This window comes from Chiloscyllium plagiosum, unplaced genomic scaffold (genome assembly GCF_037043375.1).
Source record: "Chiloscyllium plagiosum isolate Xiang-an unplaced genomic scaffold, Cpla_swu_hap1 HiC_scaffold_1, whole genome shotgun sequence".
In the NCBI taxonomy this organism is placed as follows: Eukaryota; Metazoa; Chordata; class Chondrichthyes; order Orectolobiformes; family Hemiscylliidae; genus Chiloscyllium; species Chiloscyllium plagiosum.
The window spans coordinates 157,636,886-157,659,524 of NW_028270139.1; the positions used below are offsets into that span (position 1 = coordinate 157,636,886).

General features: G+C 42.7%; 1 protein-coding gene across 4 annotated transcripts in view; it reads left to right on the plus strand.

Annotated features, from left to right (window-relative positions):
- The window catches only part of aup1 (AUP1 lipid droplet regulating VLDL assembly factor), a 58,349-nt gene that overhangs the window by 24,696 nt on the left and 11,014 nt on the right, over positions 1-22,639 (plus strand). For 3 of the 4 annotated variants that reach the window (XM_043693565.2, XM_043693846.2, XM_043693751.2), the window contains exons 6-9: positions 10,867-10,940; positions 14,079-14,145; positions 18,037-18,142; positions 19,228-19,386. In XM_043693565.2, coding sequence (XP_043549500.1) covers positions 10,867-10,940; positions 14,079-14,145; positions 18,037-18,142; positions 19,228-19,386 — 406 coding nt within the window. The remainder of the gene's footprint in view (positions 1-10,866; positions 10,941-14,078; positions 14,146-18,036; positions 18,143-19,227; positions 19,387-22,639) is intronic. The other variant, XM_043693656.2, reaches the window with a different exon arrangement.

Sequence of the window (22,639 nt, forward strand, 5' to 3'; positions counted from 1 at the left end):
CAAAGATATTTGTCAGGGCCCCGGCTATTTCCTCTCTTGCCTCCCTCAGCAACCTGGGATAGATCCCATCCGGTCCTGGGGATTTGTCCACCTTAATAATGTCTAGCCTACCCAACATATCCTCCCTCTCTCATGTCAACGTAATCCAGAGTAAACCATCTTCTATCTCTAATTTCAACATTCATCATGTTCCTCTCCTCAGTGACCACTGATACAAAGTAATCATTCAGAATCTCACCCATTCTGTCAGGTTCAGCACACAGCATTCCTTCGTTATCCTTTAGCGGACCAGTCCTTTCTCTAGTTACCCGCTTGCTTATATAAGAATAAAATGCTTTGGGATTCTCCTTAATTCTGTTCGCTAAAGCTATTTCATGATCCCTTTTAGCCCGCTTGATTCCTCGTTTAAGACTTGTCCTACTCTTCTGATATTCTTCCAGGGCCCGTTTTGTTCTTAGCTGCCTAGACCTTATGTATGCTTCCCTTTTCCTCTTGTACAATTGTTGTACAATTTCTCCTGTCATCCACCGTTCATGAATCTTGTCCTTCCTATCCTTTGCCTTCAACGGGGCACGCCTATCCTGCACTATCTTTAACCTATCTTTGGAAGCCTCCCACATATCAAATGTGGGCTTCCCTTCAAATAGCTGTGTCCAATCCACATTTCCGAGCTCCTGTCTAATTGGCCCAGTTTAGTACTCTTCCCTTAGGATCACTCTCTTCTTTATCTACGAGTATTCTAAAACTTACAGAATTGTGGTCACTGTTCTCAAAGAAATCCCCCACCACTACTTCTACCACCTGGCCTGGCTCGTTCCCCAGTACTAGATTCAATATGGTCCCTTCCATCGTCGGACTATTGACATACTGCTCTAGAAAACTCTCCTGGACGCTTCTTACAAATTCTACCCCATTCAGACCTCTGACATTAAGTGTATCCCAGTCAATGTTGGGAAAATTAAAATCTCCCATCACCACTACCCTATTGTCTCTACCTCTTTCCCTAATCTGTTTACCTATTTGTTCTTCTACCTCACGCTCACTGGTGGGAGGCCTGTAATACAGCCCCAACAGTGGAACTGCACCCTTCTTATTTCTCAGCTCCACAAATAAGAAGGATGCAGTTACACTGTTGGGGCTTGATCTGCCTTAAATGATGCTATTGCTCCTGCCTCTACCATCTCCGTTGGCAATGCATTCCAGGTCCCCACCACCCTCTGCGTAAAGAACTTTTTACGCATATGTCCCCTAAACCTTTCCCCTCTTACTTTGAACTCATGACCCCGAGTAATTGAGTTCCACACTCTCAGGGGGGAGAAACTTCTTGCTGTCCATCCTGTCTATACTTCTCATGATTTTGCAGACCTCAATCAGGTCCCCCTTCAACCTCAGTCTTTCTAATGAAAGTAATCGGAATCTATTCAACCTCTCTTTATAGCTAGCACCTTCCATACCTGGCAACATTCTGGTCAACCTCCTGTGCACCCTCTCCAAAGCATCCACATCCTTTTGGTAATGTGGCGACCAGAACTGTACACAGTATTTCAAATGAGGCTGAACCAAAGTCCTATACAACTGTAACATGATTGCCAACTCTTGTATGCAATACCCTGTCCAATGAAGGATAGCATGCCGTATGCCTTCTTGACCACTTTACGACCTGCATTGCCACCTTCAGGGAACAATGGACCTGAACACCCAGGTCTGTGTACGTCAATTTTCCCCAGGACTTTTCCATTTACTGTATAGTTTGCTCTTGAATTGGATCTTGCAAAATGCATCACCTCAAATTTGCTTGGATTGAACTCCATCTGCTATTTCACTGCCCGTCTCTCTAATCTGTCTATGTTCTGCTGTATTCTCTGACAGTGCCCTTCACTATCTGCTACTCCACCATCTTAGTGTCATCTGCAAACTTGCTAATCAGGCAACCGATACCTTCCTCCAAATCATTTTTATATATATCGCAAACAGCAGTGATCCCAGCACGGATCCCTGTGGAGCACCACTGGTCACAGATGTCCATTTTGAGAAACTCCCTTCCACTCTTACTCGCTGTCTCCTGTTGCCCAGCCAATTCTCTATCCATCTAGCTAGAATATCCTGGACTTCATGCGACTTCACCTTCTCCATCAGCCTACCATAGGGAATCTTATCAAAAACCTCACTAAAGTCCATGTATATGACATCTACAGCCCTTCCCCCATCAATCAATTTTGTAACCTTCTCAAAGAATTCTATTACGTTTGTAAGACAAGACCTTCACCGCACAAACCCATGTTGCCAATTACTGATAAGCCCATTTTCTCCCAAATGGGAATAGATTCTATCCCTCAGTATCTTTTCCAGCAGCTTCCCTACCAATGACGTCAGGCTCACCGGTCTATAATTACTTGGAGTATCCTTGCTACCCTTCTTAAACAAGGCGACAACGTTAGCAATTTTCCAATCCTCCGGGACCTTAACCCCTGTTCAAGGATGCTGCAAAGATATCTGTTAAAGCCTCAGCTATTTTCTCTCTCACTGCCCTCAGTAACCTGGGTTAGATCCCATCCAGACCTGGGGACTTGTCTACCTTAATACCTTTTATAATATCCAACACTTCCTCCCTCCTTATGCCGACTTGACCTGGAGTACCCAAGGTCTAACCCTAACCTCAAAATGCATCATGCCCGTCTCCTCGGTTAATACCAATGCAAATTGCTCATTAAGAATCTCACCCATTTTCTCTGACTCCATGCATAACTTTCCTCTTTTGTCCTTGAGTTGGCCACCTCTTTCTCTATATGAAAGAATGGCTTTGGGATTTTCCTTAACCCTGTTTGCTAAAGATATCTCATGACCGCTTTTAGCCTCCTTAATTCCTCATTACAGATTAGTCCTACATTCCCGATATTCTTCCAAAGTTTTGTCTCTCTTCAATCGCCTAGACCTTATGTTTGCATCCTTTTTCCTCTTAGCTAGTCTCACAATTTCAACTGTCATCCATGGTTCCCTAACCTTGCCATTTTGATCCCTCATTTTCACAGGAATGTACCTCTCCTGAACTCTTAATCAACCTCATCTTTGTTAAGGAACACTCTCATCTTTGTTAAAAATCACACAACACCAGGTTATAGTCCAACAGGTTTAATTGGAAGCACACTAGCTTTCGGAGCAACGCTCCTTCATCAGGTGATTGTGGAGGGCTCGATCGTAACACAGAATTTATAGCAAAAATTTGCAGTGTGATGTAACTGAAATTATACATTGAAGAATTGATTGTCTGTTAAGCCTTTCATCTGTTAGAATACAGTGATAGTTTCACTTCTTTCATGTGTAAATCACAAAACCCTTTTTTTTAAAAGTTGCATTCTCGGGTTAGCTGTTAACAATGGTGATAGCTAGACAATATGTTGAAGGTGTTAGCCCCCTGTGTTCTCTGTCTATGACCTGATGTTTAGATTGATTCCAATCTAAAAAGTGAAATAACAGAGTTTTAGATAAATTCATGCAGTTTTTGAGCTCAGAGTTCGACATGAATCTATGTGGTTTTTGAGTAAAGTGCAATGTAACTCTGAAAGTACCAAAAAACTCCATACAACCCTGTCACGGTGGACGCTGCAAAACGTGTCACATTGTGGACATAGATACCACTATTACGCGTGGGAACACCTCCCACCGTGTACATGGCAGGTACTCATGTGACTCAGCCAACATTGTCTATCTTATACGTTGCAGGCAGGGATGCCCAGAGGCATGGTACATTGGGGAAACTGAGCAAAGGCTACGACAACGGATGAATGGGCACCGCACAACAATCAACAGACAGGAGGGTTCCCTCCCAGTTGGGGAACACTTCAGTGGTCCAGGACATTCAGCCTCGGACCTTCGGGTGACCATCCTCCAAGGTGGACTTCGGGACAGGCAGCAGAGGAAAGTGGCTGAGCAGAGGCTGATAGCTAAGTTCGGTACCCATAGGGAGGACCTCAACCGGGACTTTGGGTTCATGTCACATTACAGGTGATCACCATTGCACTACACACATACACACAGATATTCCTACACACACACACATTCTCACATGCACACGGACACAGATACACACAGACGCGCACACAGACACCCACACACACCCTTATAGACACACAGACTCCCAAACATGCACCCCCTCACAGACTTAAGACACTCTGCACTCACTACACACACACACACACACTTTCTCACACTCACAACCCCCACCCCAGACAGACACACACACACATAGACAAAGACCCACATGCACACATATATATTGTGTGTGGTGAATTTTTTTGGTACTTTCAGAGTTACATTGCACTTTGCTCAAAAACCGCATAGATTCATGTCGAACTCTGAGCTCAAAAACTGCATGAATTTATGTAAAACTCTGTTATTTCACTTTTTAGATTGGAATCAATCTAAACATCAGGTCATAGACAGAGAACACAGGGGGCTAACACCTTCAACATATTGTCTAGCTATCACCATTGTTAACAGCTAACCCGAGAATGCAACATTTAAAAAAAAGGGTTTTGTGATTTACACATGAAAGAAGTGAAACTATCACTGTATTCGAACAGATGAAAGGCTGAACAGACAACCGATTAGATTACTTAGTGTGGAAACAGGCCCTTCGGCCCAACAAGTCCACACCGCCCCGCCGAAGCGCAACCCACCCATACCCCTACATTTACCCCTTACCTAACACTACGGGCAATTTAGCATGGCCAATTCACCTGACCTGCACATCTTTGGACTGTGGGAGGAAACCGGAGCACCCGGAGGAAACCCACGCAGACATGGGGAGAACGTGCAAACTCCACACAGTCAGTCGCCTGAGGCGGGAATTGAACCCGGGTCTCTGGCGCTGTGAGGCAGCAGTGCTAACCACTGTGCCACCGTGCCGCCCACTAATGTATAATTTCAGTTACATCACACTGCAAATTTTTGCTATAAATTCTGTGTTACGATCGAGCCCTCCACAATCACCTGATGAAGGAGCGTCGCTCCGAAAGCTAGTGTGCTTCCAATTAAACCTGTTGGACTATAACCTGGTGTTGTGTGATTTTTAACTTTGTACACCCCAATCCAACACCGGCATCTCCGAATCATCTCAACTTTGTGCATGAGTATTCTAAACTTATGGAATTGTGATCACTATTCCCAAAGTAATCCCTTGTTAAAACATCAGCTACCTGGGTGGGCTCATTTCCCAACACCAGGTCCAGTATGGCCCCTTCCCAAGTTGGACTATTTACATACTGCTCTAGAAAACCCTCCTGGATGCAGCTTACAAATTCTGCTCCATCTAGACCTCTAACACAAAATGAATCCCAGTCAATGTTGGGAAAATTAAAATCTCCTATCACCATCATCCTGTTGCACTGCTCGAGTCCTCCATTGTGCCCTCCTTCAGTACAGCTGGGATATTTTCTTTGACCAGTAATGCAACTCCTCCACCACTTCTATCCCGCCTCAAGCATAGATATCCTAGTATTTTTGCTGCCGATCATGCCCTTCCCTCAACCATGTCTCAGTAACAGTAATAACATCATGCTCCCAGGTACTAATCCAAGCCCTAAGTTCATCCAGTCTCTTTGCATTCATCATCTGCTCCCTGCCTCCTCTTCCCTTTGGTCACGCTAACTTCATTATCTAGTTCCTTACAGGCTTTAGTTACTGCCTCCTTACTGTCCTTTCACCTCATTTGGTACCAAACCCCTGCCACATTAGTTTAAACCCTCCCCAACAGCGTTAGCAAAAGCATCCCCAAGGACATTGGTTCCAGTCTGACCCAGGTGGAGACCGTCCAATTTGTCATAGTCCCACCTCCCCCAGAACCAGTCCCAGTGTCCCAAAAATCTGAACCCCTCCCTCCTGCCAAGCATTTATCCTGCTTATTCTATCATTCCTCTGACTAGCACGTGGCACTGGTACCAATCCTGAGATTACTACTTTGGAGGTCCTACTTTTTAACTTGACTCCTATCTCCCTAAATTCTGCTTGTAGGACCTCATCCCGTTTTTTTTTAACCTATATCGTTTGTGCCTATATGAACCACGACAACTGGCTGTTCACCCTCCCCTTTCAGAATGTTCTGCAGCCGATCAGAGACATCCCTGGCCCATGCATCTGGGAGGCAACATATCATTCGAGAGTTTTGACATTCGACCACAGAGCCCCCTATGTACTCCCCTTACAATTGAATCCCCTATGACTATAGCCCTTCCACTCTTTTTCCCACCCTTCTGAACAGCAGAGCCAACCACAGTGCCATGAATCTGGCTACTGCTGCCTTCTTCTGGTGAGCCAGCTCCCCCAACAGTATCCAAAATGGTATTCCTGTTTTGGAGGGAGATGGCCGCAGGGGGCATCTACACTGCCTTCCTGCTCTTTCTGCCTTTTGGTCACCCATTCCATTTCTCCCTCAGCAATCCTAATCTGCAGTGTGACCAATTCGCTAAATGTGCTCTCCACAACCCCCTCAGCATCGCGGCTGCTCCAAAGCGAGTCCATCCGCAGCTCCAGAGCCGTCATGCGGTCTAACAAGAGCTTCAACTGGACACACTTCCTGCACGTGTAGGAGCCAGGGGCATCCGCTGTGTCCCTAAGCTCCCACGTTGAGCAAGAGGAGCATTACACAAGTCTGAGATCTCCTGCCATTTTTAACCTTAAACTTTAACTTTCGTCTTAGCTTAGGTAAACGAGAAAGGAAAGTTTTTACCAAATCACTCAATAAAACCATTTTTAAAAAATAGTGGTCATGATTTGGAGATGCCAGTGATGGACTGGGGTGTACAAAATTAAAAATCGCACAACAGCAGGTTATAGTCCAACAAGTTTAATTGAAATCTTTCGGAGCATTGCTCCTTCATCAGGTGGTAGTGGAGGGCACAATCCTAACACAGAATTTATAGCAAAAATTTACAGTGTGATGTAACTGAAATTATACATTGAAGAATTGATTGTCTGTTAAGCCTTTCATCTGTTAGAATACCATGACAGTTTCACTTCTTTCATGTGTAAATCACAAAACCTTTTTTTTAAAAAGTTGCATTCTCAGATTAGCTGTTAATCATGGTGATAGCTAGACAATATGTTGAAGGTGTTAGCCCCCTGTCTATGCTATGATGTTTAGATTGATTCTAATCTAAAAAGTGAGATAACGGAGTTTTACATGACTTCATGCAGTTTTTGAGCAAAGTACAAATTCACCGCACAAAATATACGTGCATGAGGGTCTTTGTCTTTCTGGGTTGGGGGTTGAGTGTGAGAAAGTGTATGTGTGTGTGTAGTGAGTGCAGAGTGTCTTAAGTCTGTGAGGGGGTGCATGTGTGTGTGGGGGAGTGTGTGTTTCTGTAAGGGTATGTGTGGGTGTCTGTGTGCGCATCTGTGTATATGTGTGTATAGGAGTGCCTGTGTGTGTGTGTAGGAGTATCTGTGTGTGTGTATAGTGCAATGGTGGTCACCTGTAATGTGACATGAACCCAAGGTCCCAGTTGAGGCCCTTCCTACCGAACTTAGCTATCAGCCTCTGCTCGGCCACTTTTCGCTGCTGCCTGTCCCGAAGTCCGCCTTGGAGGTTGGTCACCTGAAAGTCTGAGGTCGAATGTCCTGGACCACTGAAGTGTTCCCCAACTGGGAGGGAACACTCCTGTCTGCTGATTGTCCGTTATCTCATATTTTAGATTAGAATCAATCTAAACATCATGGCATAGACAGAGAACACAAGGGGCTAACACCTTCAACATATTGTCTAGCTATCACCATTGCTAACAGCTAACCTGAGAATGCAACATTTAAAAATAAAAGGTTTTGTGACTTACACATGGAAGAAGTGAAACTGTCATGGTATTCTAACAGATGAAAGGCTTAACAAACAATCAGCTTTTCAATGTATAATTTCAGTTACATCACACTGTAAACTTTTGCTATAAATTGAGCCCTCCACTACCACCTGATGAACGAGCGACGCTCCGAAAGCTAGCGTGCTTAAATTAAACCTGTTGGACTATAACCTGGTGTTATGTGATTTTTAACTAAAAAAAAAAGAAAATCCTTACGTGATCAATTCACCACGGAGTCCCTTTTCTTTAGATCGAAGAGGAGGAGGGCGGGTAGGAGAAACTACCCGTGTAATCACTCGGGTTCAGCCGCTACCCAAATAAAATGGCTTCACTCACCTTCCCAGTAGCCCTCTGCTCCTTGCTGTCACCTCCCAAGAAATGGAAGGGCAAATAAAGTGGGGAAAGACAGCTGTATTCTGAGATAAATGGATCTCTGGATCCCAGCTGAGCACCATTTTTAAAAAGTCTTATCTGTTTAAAGCATGGATGGAATTGCATAACAATGTTTTTAAGTATTGCTAAAAAAGTATGCATTTTATCCAAGTTGTTTACCTTGCAGTCATCAGGGCAATTTGCAAGAAATACTTATGTGAAGAGACTGAACGCGAGAGTATTGGTTGTGGCATGTGGCCTCTGGTAGAATCATTTATGTGGAGAATGCACCACTTAATGATGGCTGACAGTTATCTGCCATACTTTGTTTAAATTTTGAACAAGGCAGTTTGACTCTGGTCAAGGTATTGCCCTGTAAAATGAGCCAGAGAATGCTCATCAACTATTTAGTTGTGCTGAAACAGCCATAATGTGCAGATTGCTATATTTGTATTACATTTCTGTCTGCATGTTGTACAAAATAGTGCACAAACCTAAGGTCTTAACTTTTGGTCCTGAAAAGTATCTAGTCTACCTCCAATTACCCTGAGAAATTGAGGTGCCTCAAACGATTGAACTGCTTCATGCAGCTACTGTACAGTAGGAACCCAAGCAGTGTTTGCGTCTGTCCACCAGCCAAGTAAGAACATATGCACATATTAGTCCTGTTTTAATACAACTAAATAAGTTACAGCCAATCTCTAGTTTGTTCCTCAGGGCAGTGTCTTGACCAACCAGTCAATCTGTTTCATTTAAAACTGAAGCCAAGGTTTACTGTTAACTGTCAACCATCATTAACTGGTGCATTGTGGTAATGCATCTACCATCAGAGTTCATTTGCCAACCACTCAGCACTCTCCTCTTCAACAGTATAAATGTTGTTTTCTGTTTACTTTGGTATTTCTTGTGAGTTGTCTTGATGAGTGCATCAGAGCACTCCAAGATGTAAAGCTTTTAAAAAAATGTGTATTATATCAGTCACACTCGACTAAAAGACAACAATAAGAATATTCCTATTATGTTTCTCTCAGTTCCTGTTGAGAGAATATGGTTTTGTAAAGTAGGGTAAAATATTTGCTTGTGAAGTAGGTGCTATTCAATTGTATATATACATATGCCTTTTAGAAGGGCAATTTGACAGAGACCTGATTACATAAAAGTACTGAAAAGTTGCAGGCCGTTCTGTCCATCTGATCTTTGCCTACCAAATAAAGAGCTACCCAGCCTCATCACACATTGCAGCTCTTTGTCGTAATGTAGGACTTTAAGCGCATACCCTGTATGCTAGTGCCAGTTGGCTGGAGTAATGACTCCCTGTGACAAAATCATGGGGAGATGAATCAATGGGAGAGCAGAATATAAATGCAGTTGAGATAAGCTGTAGCCGATAGTTACAGGATGTGCTTAACTGCAAGTCTATCCTTTCCCTAAAATAGAATAATAAGTCTTGTTTTCAAATGCCTATCTGAAAATGACCTCTTGGATAAAGTACAAGTAACTTCCCAAAGCCTGATATGAAGATTGTAACATTGCAGTAACTGGAAATGATTTATTTAGGTTCAAAATTGGCAGATACATTCGTGGAAAATATATTGAGAACATGTGAGATGCTAGACTTAATATCTAGAACACAAGGAGGTAGAAGTCATGCAATACTAATGAAAAGCCTTGCTTAGACCTCACTGATACTGACAGCTGTTCTGGAAACCTCATCTTAGGATCTATATATTGGATGGGGACAGGGTGCATTGTACATTTATCATGGTGATCCCCAGCTTCCAAGGATTAAAGCGTAATGAAGGATTGCACAGATGTGGGTGGTGTTCCCTAAATTTAAAAGGTTAGGTGGTTTGATAGAAATTTTCAAGGAGAAAGATGGAGTAGATAATAATTATTTCTGCTGGTTAGGCAGTCTAAGATTAAGAGGAACAGTCTAAACATTAGAAACAGACCTTTCAGGAATAAGATTAGGCAACACATCTACATGCAAAGGCTGGCAGAGATAGTTCCACAGTTTGCAGTTGATGCTCGGTCAGTTGTTTAATCTCAATCTCTGGATATTTGTTAACCAGACATTAAGGGATGTGGGATAAAGTTTGTACATGAAATTAGGTTGCAGATTAGCCATGATCTCATTGCATGGTGAAAAGGGCAGGAAGGGTTAAATGGCCTGCACTTGTGAAAAAAATGAGAAACATTAAGTACAAATGGTACTATTCCACCACTGTGTCTATGCCAGTACCTTCTTCCCTTTGTGACGTCTCATCAGACTTTGATTAATTCCAGTGCCCAATTTATTTTCTATATCCCATTATTCCAAGCAATTACCATCATTGCAGTTGGCATCTGAAGGAGTAGAAGAGAGGAATATTGGGGGACACAAGCGTAACACTAAATGGAGATGGGTAGCCTGGAAATAAGCAATTTATGTGAATTCTGTCTCCATGATCTCATGAATAAGGGACTGATTCCCATTCTCCTTGTTAATGAGAGCAACCTGGATTTGAAATGGAACTGTACATGGTTATATCCCTCGTATCTTGAACCCTCCTGGTTCTCAGTTGATGCTTTCCAGCCTTGTTAAGGTAGCAAAAAGGATTCTCACTTGTAAAAGTTATGCTATTATTTTCCCCCCTTTCTCCCTTAGAATGTCGTCGAGTCCTCTTGGGTTACCGAGCTGCTGTGGATGTTTTTTATTCCCTTCACCGTATACCAAGTAAGGTAGTAACTGTCGCTAACTATCACTGGGGGTACAATCGGTAAGGTTGAGTGAAGTTGCTCGTGTTTGGCTGACTCTATGATAAGCCCATCGCTGTCCCCCACCTCTATATTGCATGTCTGATTGCAGTGACCCATGGTAATATTGAACGCAACACTGTTGTGTTTCTTGGGAGACTGCTTGTTGGCTTGCGAATCCTCATCTGTTTGCTTGGCTTTAGGATCTGCCCTTGAACTTCAACAGAGCTGCCTGTTCCAGTGTCCTAACTTGAATGTAATCACCTAAAAATCTAAGTGTGAAGAGGCCATTCCAGCCATCCAACTCCTTCCGCCATGTATATCCTTGTAATTCAGCCAAGCCACAATTACATAGAAAATGGTAGCAAGTGTAGGCCATTCGACCCCTCAGGCCTGCTCCACCATGAGATATTCATGGCTGATTGTTATATTCTGTACCTTTTACCCCATATCCTTTGAACCCTTTAGCCTTAAGAGCTATATTTCACTCATACTTGCAACTTCATTCCTGATGAAGGGTTTATGCCCAAAACGTCGATCGTCCTGCTCCTTGGATGCTGCCTGACTGGTGCTTTTCCAGCAACACACTCTTGACTTGCAACTCCATACTCCATCCCAACAAATGTTGGCCCAGCTTCATTGCAAACATTTAGGATGTATTCCTAAATACTCCAGGTTTGGGCAGAGGTCAGGAATATCCATTTCAGTAACTGGTCGGTGAAACCGGAAGTGTGGCAACACTGCATTATTCACAGGGTTAATCTTGTCGACAAATCTTACTTTTCCAGAGAATCTTCCTACACTTAACTAATTTGTAGCTAAAACTTAATGATGTGGAAATCAGTGCATAGGAAGAGGGTGTTTGGGATTGAATTTGGCTCCTATATGCAAATGTTCTAATTGCATCTTATTTGTTTTATTTTGGCCTCGAAGAAGTCAGTTTGCTGTTTATGATGCTGACCTGGCAAGCCAGATGTTGCAATTTTAAATGCTGCAATCACATGTAGTTAAGTCCCTTGAACCCACTGCACCATTGATTTAGTACATTGTAAGAGGTTTGGGCCATTCATTTCCTCAGGCGTGTTTTGCCAACTTAGTGAGATCACGGCTGATCAGGACATCCACTCCAATTCCGTTCAGTAATGTGTTGCCATGTGCAAGGAAGTTACTGTGAAAACTGTCAGGTTATTGTAAATCCGCAACTTGTTCCCAAATATCCTCTAGGGCAAGGAACCAATCACCACTATCCACTTTATGTGGTTGTTTCTTGAGGATCTCAAATAGAGCAGTATACAGTACTGTCTAGTCAGAATGGATTGTCCAACTAATCAAGTGTCAGTGGTAACAGTTAGTGTTGTGGCTTCAAGCCTCGTACCAGGGAATGATCTGTATCTGACACTAGCCTATTAAAGCTATAATCTTTAGATGCTCTATCATCCCCCTCAAGTAGATGGAAAAGAGCAAGGATGTCTTTTGGAGTCCTGATCAATCCTCTACCTTATGCATCAAAGACAGATTGTCACTCATCTCATCATTGTTTGTGAAACTTTGACTCAATTAAGCACTTATGCGATGCCATGGAAAAAGTTAAATTGTTAAAAAGTTTTTTCCATCATCAATAACTGAATTTGTATTATTTCTCCCTACTTCAGTCAGATATGAGTTTAGAGCCATAGACATTCAGTATGTAATAATACACATTTAAAGGATTTTCATATTTCTCTGTAGATGACAAACAAGTGCCTGTAAATTTCTAAATTTCTCCTTCCTTTTCTGAAGACACTGACTATGCTGAGGCACCACATCATCAGTCTCTTAAAATCTTTTAATGTCTACTAATTGCTAGCTTGAATTGAAGCTATCTTTAACTGTCTGTTCTAGCAACTTGTAAGAATAAAGCAAAGCTAATCCTCAGTGCTGTTCCTGTGGTAACATATTTACCTTAATTTTTTGCAAATACCTTTAATTTTCCTTTTGAAAAATGCAGTAGGCACTGCCTCAACTGTCACCTATAGGCAAACATTCTGTGCTGTTTGTGAGCATTTCTTCTGATGACTTTCTTCTGTATTCACTCTTCATGTTCTGGCCATTTCCCAATTTAAAAATGCTCGCAAGTTTAAAAATATCTCTTCCAATTCTGGTTTTCCTGTCAAGCCACAGAACAGGCTCAATGCCTTCAATCTTTTCTCCAATTGAGCATCTGAAAAGCCAGTGCTCACTAATAGCCTGATGCAGGTTTTATGCAAAGTTATCACTTCTTACTCTTGATTACCATATGTCCAGGTTTATATGATTCAAGCATGCTTTGCATTATCTCCCTTTTTGGTCTAGTAGCAGATTGGCTATAGTCCTGGACTTGGCAAGCAAGAGGTCAATTTAATTCAATAAATCTGCTAATTAGTGACCACGACTACGCCAGGTTGTTGAAAACTGTTCAACTATGCCCTTTAGAGAAGGGAACTCCATTTCCTAGCATTTCTAGCCTGCATGTCACTCCACATCTGCACTATCTGATTAGTTTGGGTGACTTCATGTTAAGCAATAAAGAGCAATGTTTTAATAACCACGTCATTATAAAAAAAAGTTCTCTTCAACTACATTAAGTGCCTTTTGATTGTATTTATTTCCATATGTGTACTCTTGTCACACTAATCCAATATAGACTTCCTATTACTTCAATGTTAAGAAGTTGGTTGTTGACAGTGAATGATGAGAAGTATGAGTGGGTTTCAGTTGCATTTCAGCTCTCACTGCCCCATGTGTAGAGTTTGCTGCCAAGCTAGATATAGAGCTGTTGGAAGTTGGAACCTTGCCACTTTTTGCCTTTGCCCAGGACCGAGGCCAATTATAAACACTTGAACTGAGATTGGCTAAGTCACTACCAGTCAAAATTGTGATCTTCCCTGTCGAAGGACCTCCCTTAGGCAATATGCAAATCAGTTATCAATTTAATCTTGCTTTACACAGCTGTCTTAACAGTGACTTTGATAATAACCAGTTTTAGGATTATCAGCTATCAAAATATTTTGGGTTGGAAAGCAAAACTTGGTATGAATTTCATTGTAATTGGTTGCTGCATTCCTTTCCTTCCTAACGGTTGTGTGTTTCTTGGTTTTTTTGTAGGTGGCTGCCCAGCATGTCACAAATGGATGAAGAATCAGTGGAAGATTTTGCAGTCAGAGTTCAGGAGGTGAGTTGATTGGTGATCAATATCTTCCACGAGCTGCTTGAGAATATGGCTCTGTTTTCAGCAGTGCCTACAATGTAAACTTAGAAATTAGAAAGTATTGGATCAATCTGTGTCCTTTCTATGATTCAAAAAGACTGCTGACACTATACTCATCCATTCATCTTAAGGCTACATATAAAGCAATTCATGCAATCCTGCACCCAGAGGTTTGCAAAAATTGTGGGTGATAAGAAGTATGTAAGTTAGTTCACTGAGCTTGAAGGTTTGTTTACAGACATTTCGTCACTATACTAGGTGTGTGAGACTAGTGAGAGTCTCCAGTGAAATGCTGGTGGAATGTCCCACCTCTCTATTAATAGGTCTTGGTTCTTATGGTGGGTGATGTCATTTCCTGTTTTTTTTCAAGGGAAAGTGGATAGAGTCTAAATCGATGTGTTTATTTCGGGAGTTCTGGTTAGAATGCCATGCCTCGAAGAATTCTTATGCATGTCTTTGTTTTGCTTGTCCTAGGATGAGTGTGTTATCCTTCTTTGTCTGTATGTATAGAAACTAGTGATAGTGGTTAGTGCCTTTTGGTGGCCAGTTGGTGTTCATGTATCCTGGTGGCAAGTTTCCTGCTAGTTGGTCCAATTTAGTGCTTTTTACCGTTGGTATCTTGTAAATGACGTTAGTTTTGCTGGTGGTATCTATTGGATCCTTTAGGTTCATTAGTCGCTGTTTAAGTGCATTGGTAGGTTTATGGGGTACCATGATGCCATGGGGTCTGAGTAGTCTGGAAGTCATTTCTGATATGCCTAATGTGGCTATAGTTTTTGGTTGCGTTGTGTCTGCTTGATGGGGTTTGTTTATGATGAATCGGCGGATTATGTTTATTGGGTACCCGTTTTTCTTGAAATCATTGTATAGATATTCTCCTTCTGCTTTTTGTAGTTCTTGGGTGCTGCAGTGTGATGTAGCTCATTGAAATAATGTCTTGATGCAACTCAGTTTGTGGATGTTGGGATGATTGCTTCTGAAGTTAAGTATTTGGTCCATGTGTGTTATGGGTGATATTTATCCAGGTTTGTTCGTGGTGCTGTGCCTTGAAGCTTTCTGAAGTTCCTTTGAGTTTTGTTTTGCTTTGTTTTATTTATTTTCTGTTTTCTATTGCCAATTAAGTCAAGTCTGACTTTTAGCATAATTAGGTGTTCTATTTTTATCTGCTCACTGGAGGTAGTGATTTAGAATAATCAGTCCAAACAGAAGCAAGGAAGTCTTAATGCAACTGTGCAGGGCCTTGGTGAGACATAGAACATAGAACATAGAAGAATACAGCGCAGTACAGGCCCTTCGGCCCTCGATGTTGCGCCGATCCAAGCCCACCTAACCTATACTAACCCACTATCCTCCATATACCTATCCAATGCCCGCTTAAATGCCCATCAAGAGGGAGAGTCCACCACTGCTACTGGCAGGGCATTCCATGAACTTACGACTCGCTGAGTGAAGAACCTACCCCTAACTTCAGTCCTATATCTACCCCCCCTTAATTTAAAGACCATACTTACTGTGTGCAGTTCTAGTCACCTTACGGAGAAAAGGTATACTTGCCACAGAGGGAGTGCGGCAAAGATTCACAAGCCTGATTCTTGGGATGACAAGTCTATATGAGAAGAGATTGGATTGTGTAGGCCCTTGTTCACTGGCATTTAGAAGACTGAGAGGGGATCGTGTTAGAACAGGTAAAACTAAAACAGGGCAGGATAGACTGCATGCTGAGGTAATGCTTTCCCGGCCAGGAGAGATTTCCAGAACAAGGCTTTGTGTTCTCAAGTTACAAGATGAGCCTTTTTGGAAAAAATTAGGAGAAATTTCTTCATACACAACCTGTTGATACTATAGAGGGTTGTGGGAGCTGGTACACAATGGATTTAAGAAAATAATAGATTTATAAAGGCTTATGGTGTCAAGGAATATGCGGAGAGAACAGGAGTATGATGTTGAGAGCATGAACCATGATCATGAGAAATGGTGGAGTAGGCTCAGTGGACTGAATGATTTTTCTGCTATTTTCTCTGTTTCTTAAGCAAACAAGGTACTGGGTTCATTGCTGGAGAGAGAATTAATACAGGAAGATAAAATGTAAATTTGTGCAGAACCTTAGTGACTGCATAGTTCTCATTTCCATTGTATATAAAGGACCTAGAGATATTGTAAATAGTGCAAAAGACATTACTCTGGATGTAGGTTTGCTCGCTAAGCTGGAAGGTTCATTTTCAGATGTTTCGTCACCATACTAGATAATATCTTCAGTGAGCCTCTGAAGGAAGCACTGGTAGTGTAGCCAACTTTCTATTTGTATGTTTGATTTCCTAGGGTTAGTGATGTCTTTTCCTATGGTGATGTCATTTCCTGTTCTTTTTCTCGGGGGAGGTAAATGGGATTGAAGTCAATGTGTTTGAGTTCTGGTTGGAATGCCATGCTTCTAGGAATTCTCGTGGGTGTCTCTGTTTGACTTGTTCTAGAATGGATGTGTTGTCCCAGTCGAAGTGGTGTCCTTCCTTATTCGTATGTATGGATACTAGTGAGAGTGGGATACATCACCAGTGCTTCATTCGGAGGCTCATTGAAGATGTTACTTAGTATGGTGATGAAATGCCTGAAAACAAACCTTCCAGCTCAGCAAGCAAACCTACCTCCAGAACCTCAACCTGAGCTACAAATCTGAAACACCACAAATTTGATTTTTTTTCCAAGTTCATTCATTGTATGTGGGTGTGTCTAGTTTTTGTCCATCTCTTGTTACCCTGGAGTAGATGGTGATGAGTCGCCTTCTTGAACTGTTGCAGTCACTGAGGAACAGGGTCACTTGCAGTGCTGTTAGAAAGGGAGTTCCAGTATCCTAATTTGAATGGAATGATCACCTTCATTATTAAGATTACTTTGTAATGCTTCATATTCTATATTAGAAATAAAAGTATTTCATATTGATTTAAAAAAAGAGTACTTTAATAAATCTCTGCTCTGACTGAAGCAGAGATTCATTGAAGCAGTTGAGGTGAAGACTAACATGCCTTTATTCACGTGAAGATTATGTACTTGGGCTGAAGGGTACTATACATCGCTATGACATCACACACCAGTCCAATCCTTATATTGCTGAACATCCACCCAGCTGGGGCTGCTGATTGGAAGCCAGACCTTGGGTTATTTTTCTTTTTTTCTTCTTGCCACAGCCAAGTCTTGACCCCAAATATTGCCACGATATAAGGTTAGCTCATTCCTCTCAGACTGAAGATAAAACTGAGGCTTTTGCCGTTTCATTAACTTAATGCTGATACCTCCGATAGCTAGCTGTACGTGTCTTGCTGACCTTCATTCGCCCAGATACACCCCTATAGGTGGCTAATGTACAAGATTATTTTTCTTGTAAATCCTCCAGAGTCCTTGTTTTTTTTCTATCTCTGTAATCTCCTTCACTCTAGCTTTCTTAGTTCCTCCAACTCTGACCTTCTGTTTACTCTTCGCTGAAGGTGATTGGCAAAAGAACCTGAAGCACCATAAGGAGCTAAAAGCATTAATGCAGCAAATTGCTTGCTGGAGCACACTACCTGAAAGATGGCTTGAAGCTGATTCAATTTTGATAGAGAATTGGATAAATGCTTGAAGAGAAATAAATTAGAGTTGTGGGGAACAACAAGAGACTGGAGAGCTCAGTACCAGCGTTATAGGTTGACTGGTTTTGTTCTGTGTTGGTTATCATTCTGTGACTCTAGAAAGTCAAGCTTCATTGCTCTACAGTTTTGTTTCCTGGAAAGAATTGATTCAATATAGTTAATGCGGGTTCTATAAACAACATTCAGCTCGTCGCCATCTATATGCTGCTAAATCTAATTGTAATTTTTTTCTTAGCATTTAGCGACAGAGCTTGGTGTTGTGTCGACTCAGCATACCAAGTCTGATAAAGTGGAATACCTCAAAAGGATGAAACACACGGCACCACAAGCGGCCAGCTCAGGTCAGGGTTGTGTTCTTGCTGCTTGCATTAATTTGCACATAATGTGTAGCTGTTTTCATACTGCAAGAGAATTCCTTGTACACAAAAAAACACGTTAGGTTCTGATAAGTTCGCAAAATCAGTTGTTCAATACCTGAGAGATGAAGCTGCAGCATTAAAATAATTTTTGTAAAAGGCAGAGTGGCAATTTAATCAGCGGACGTTGGGACTTAGGACCAAGGAAAGCTATTTTGCCTCTTGAAACTATTCCACATTTACTGCAATTGTGGCTGATCTGTGATCTGACTCTATATTGGCTTTTCCCCTTATGAAGTTGCTTGGGCTACTTTAAAGTAGCTAACTTGATGCAAATGCTGTATTTTTGTGATTTTGATATAATAGTTCTGTGAGTGGGGCCACATTTAAATTTTTCTCTCACCTGGGAGACCAATGAGCAAATTTCAGAAATGTTGCATGTAACACAACTGAAAACACCAATTTCAGAAGAATGAATGAGTAATTAATAAAAATGACCTCTGAAATGACTGGGTCCTGATACCATGATCAGCCATTTTGACTGCCTCATTTACTGGCCTGGCAGCTATACAGAAAAGACAGAGAGCCTTGTCTACAGCTTGACCTACTGTCCAGCTCAGAATCTCTTCCCTCAGTACCTCTAAGCTTCATAGTGTATGTGTCAGCATCAGGAGGAAAATAGTCTCTTGTCAGAAAAGCATCTCCTTGCTGAAGCTTCTCTTCTACTTCGCATATATAGGTCAGAAGTCACATGACACCAAGTTATAGTCAACCAGGTTTATTGGAAATCACAAGCTTTCGGAGCACTGATGAATTCACCGTTGAAGGAGCAAATAAAGCTGTTGGGCTATAAACTGGCATCCTGTGACTTCTGACCTTCTCCATCTGAGTCCACAGGCACCTCCACATCACGTATACTCAGAACTACTTGATAGGCCACATTATGACCAGCAGACTGCCTGTGACAAGCCTTAGTTGTAGAGCTAATGCCGAGCACAGTGAAGTGTGTGAGAGTTTGGGTACAACTGGAGGAGAGACTTAAGTTAAGACATCTGATCATTTTATTTCAGCAGCCAACAGTCACCCATCTGGAGCACGAGCTCGGACCTTCCTCCCAGGGCTCAGCATTAGCAGTTTGTCTGCAGAGGATGTTCGGATCACGGGAATGGCCAAGCAAGTCAAAGAAGTGCTGCCTCACATCCCACTCAGTGTCATTAAAATGGATTTAGGTAGGACATCAGTTTATTTTTCTTTCCCTTGCCCCATTTTCTCTTCCATTTTTTCTCATTTCCATATTGAAATTTCCCATCATTCTCCCATGTGAGAAGGGAGGATGTAGTAAACGAGAGATAGTGCTTATGTCACTGTGTGAATAATCCAGATACCAAAGCTAGTAGTCTGGCTACATGGGTTCATATTCCACCATTGCAGCCAGCGGAATTTAGGATATGGGCTAAATGCAGGGAAATGGGATTAGCGTAGGCAGACATTTTGGTCAGCATCGACCAGTTTGGACTAAAGGGCCTGTTTCTGTGCTGTAGGGCTCTATGACTCTAAATAGCCAGCAAGTCACTCAGCTATAACAATTGCTAGAAAGTCTCAAAAAAAATGATACCAGATGGACCACCTGGTATTTATCTAGGCACCAGAACTGAGAACTAACAATAATAGCCCTATTGACCTTGCAGGCTCTTCCTTACTAATAGCTGGTGACTAGATCTAAAATTGAGAGAGTTGTCTCACAGACTCGCCAAGTAACAGCCTGACATAGCTTAAAAATGTGTTGCTGGAAAAGCGCAGCAGGTCAGGCAGCAAGAAAGGAGCAGGAGAATCAACATTTCGGGCATAAGCCCTTCTTCAGGAATGCCCGAAGCGTCGATTCTCCTGCTCCTTTGATGCTGCCTGACCTGCTGCGCTTTTCCAGCAACACATTTTTAAGCTCTGATCTCCAGCATCTGCAGTCCTCACTTTCTCCTAACAGCCTGACATAGTCTTATTCATGGACTGATACGTTATACATTATGTTCCATGCACCATCATTACCATCCCTGCATATATAGTCACACCAGCAGGAATGACCCAGCAGAGGTGGCCGCATAGTGCTATGCAGCTGGGAGGGAGTTGCCCTGGGAGTCCTTAATGTTTACTCTGGACACTGAGTCTCAAAGCACATCGCCTGATTGCCACGTACCAACCTCCTGTTGTTGAACAACACTTGGAGAAAGCACTGATGGCAGCAAGGATGCAGAATTTCAATAGTTTCAAACAGTCAAAACCAGTAGCACGACTGAATGAACTGGTTAAGTCCTACAGGGCACAGCTGCTATACTGGATCTGTTGTCGATGGTGAGAGAATCAAAAAGAGGGAAAAACATACTTGACCTCATCCTCACCAATCTGCCAGCTGTTGATGCAGTACTAGTGCACAGTCCTTGAGATGAAGTCCTGCATACCCTTTGAGAATAACCTACATGTTGTAGGCACTACCACCGTGTTTTGAACAGATCTAGCAACTCCAGAATGGACATCCCATGAAACAATGTGGGCCATCAACAGCAGCGGAATTGTAGACCAAAACAATCTGCATCCTCCTGTCCAGGCATATTCCCCAGTCAATCACTAGCATCAATCCAGAGGTTCGGCCCTGGTTCACTGGAGAGTGCAGGAGAGCATGCCAGGAGCAGCTCCAGGCATACCTGAAAATGAGGTGTCAATGTGGTGAAACTACCAAACCGGGCGGCACGGTGGCACAGTGGTTAGCACTGCTGCTTCTCAGCGCCAGAGACCTGGGTTCAATTCCCGACTCAGGCAACTGACTGTGTGGAGTTTGCACATTCTCCCCGTGTCTGCGTGGGTTTCCTCCGGGTGCTCCGGTTTCCTCCCACAGTCCAAGATTGTGCAGGTTAGGTGAATTGGCCATGCTAAATTGCCCATAGTGTTAGGTAAAGGGGTAAATGTAGGGGAATGGGTGGGTTGTGCTTCGGCGGGTCGGTGTGGACTTGTTGGGCCAAAGAGCCTGTTTCCACACTGTAAGTAATCTAATCTAAGGACTACATGTGTGCCAAACAGCATAAGCAGCAAGTGATAGACAGAGCTAAGCAATCCAATAACCAACAGATCAGATCCGAGCTCTGCTATCCTGCCGTATCCAGTTGCGAATGGTGTTACACGATGAAAACACTCACTGGTGGAGGAGGCCCCACACACACATCCCCATCCTCAGTGATGAAAGAGCCTAGCACATCAATGCAAAAGGTAAATCAAAGCATTTTCAATTAACTTTAGCCAGAAGTGCCAAATGCATGATCAATTTTGGCCTTCTTCAGAGGTTCCCAGCTTCATAGATACCAATTTATACTAGTATGGCTACAATACTGGCATCTACCCGACAATGTAGAAAATTGTCCAGGTAAGTCTTGTGCACAAAAATGAGGTCCAGTCCAGGCCATCAGTATACTCTTGATCACCAGTAAAATGATAGAATGCGTCATTATCAATTCAATCATGCAACATCTGCTCAGTAGTAACCTATTCACTGATGCCCAGTTTTACTTTTGTTAGAAGCAAGAACAGAAATCTCTGGAAAAACTCTGCAGGTTTGGCAGCATCTGTGGAGAGAAAGTAGAGTTAACTTTTCAGGTCCAGTGACCCTTTTCCTGAACTGATTGTAGCTAGGGAAATGTTGGTATGTGCTGAAGATGGTGGGGGAGGGAGGAGGAGTAAACAGTAAGTGGAGATGGAGCCCAGAGAGAGCAAGACAACAGTTGAGCAGACAAAGAAATGGGTAAAGGTGGGCCTGGGAGAATGAATAGCTGCTGATGGGGGCCATTAAGCTGACAGTGGGTTATTTGTTGGAGAAGCCCATGTACTGACAAGGCCTGAAGTGTGAGAGTTGGGGTAAGGATGTGGGCGAATGTGCTCAGGCCCTAAAATTATTGAATTCAGTATTGAGTCCAGAATGCTGCGGGGTTCCCAAGTGGAGAATGAAGTTTTATTCTTCCAGCTTGCACTGAGCTTCTCTGGAGCACTGTAGCAAGCTCAAGACAGAGATGTCAGCAAGGGAACATAATGCTGTATTGAAATGGCTGGCAACTGAAAGCTCGGTCAGTTTTGTGGACAGCACACTGATATTCTGCAGTTGTCCAGTCAACACTTCATCCCCCTAATGTAGAGGAGACCACATTGTGAGCAGCAAAGTGGGAATGGTTGCTGATATTGCTTAATGTGCACCACCATTTGTGACTCCTCAAATACTCTTCCCTCAAGTCCATGTCGACAATGATCCCTGGTATGGCAGGACTGACGTACCAGGAAACTGGATCGGTCAGCACTATATCCACTAGGGTTAATGAAGTGAGGGTCTCATAGAAACCTTTCCAGTTCCAACAGGGTTTGCCCGAGGAGATGCTGGAATGGTGTTCTTGATGACCAAGGTTTCCAGAATCAGGCGTCGCAGTCTAAGGATCAGAGGATAGGTCAGAG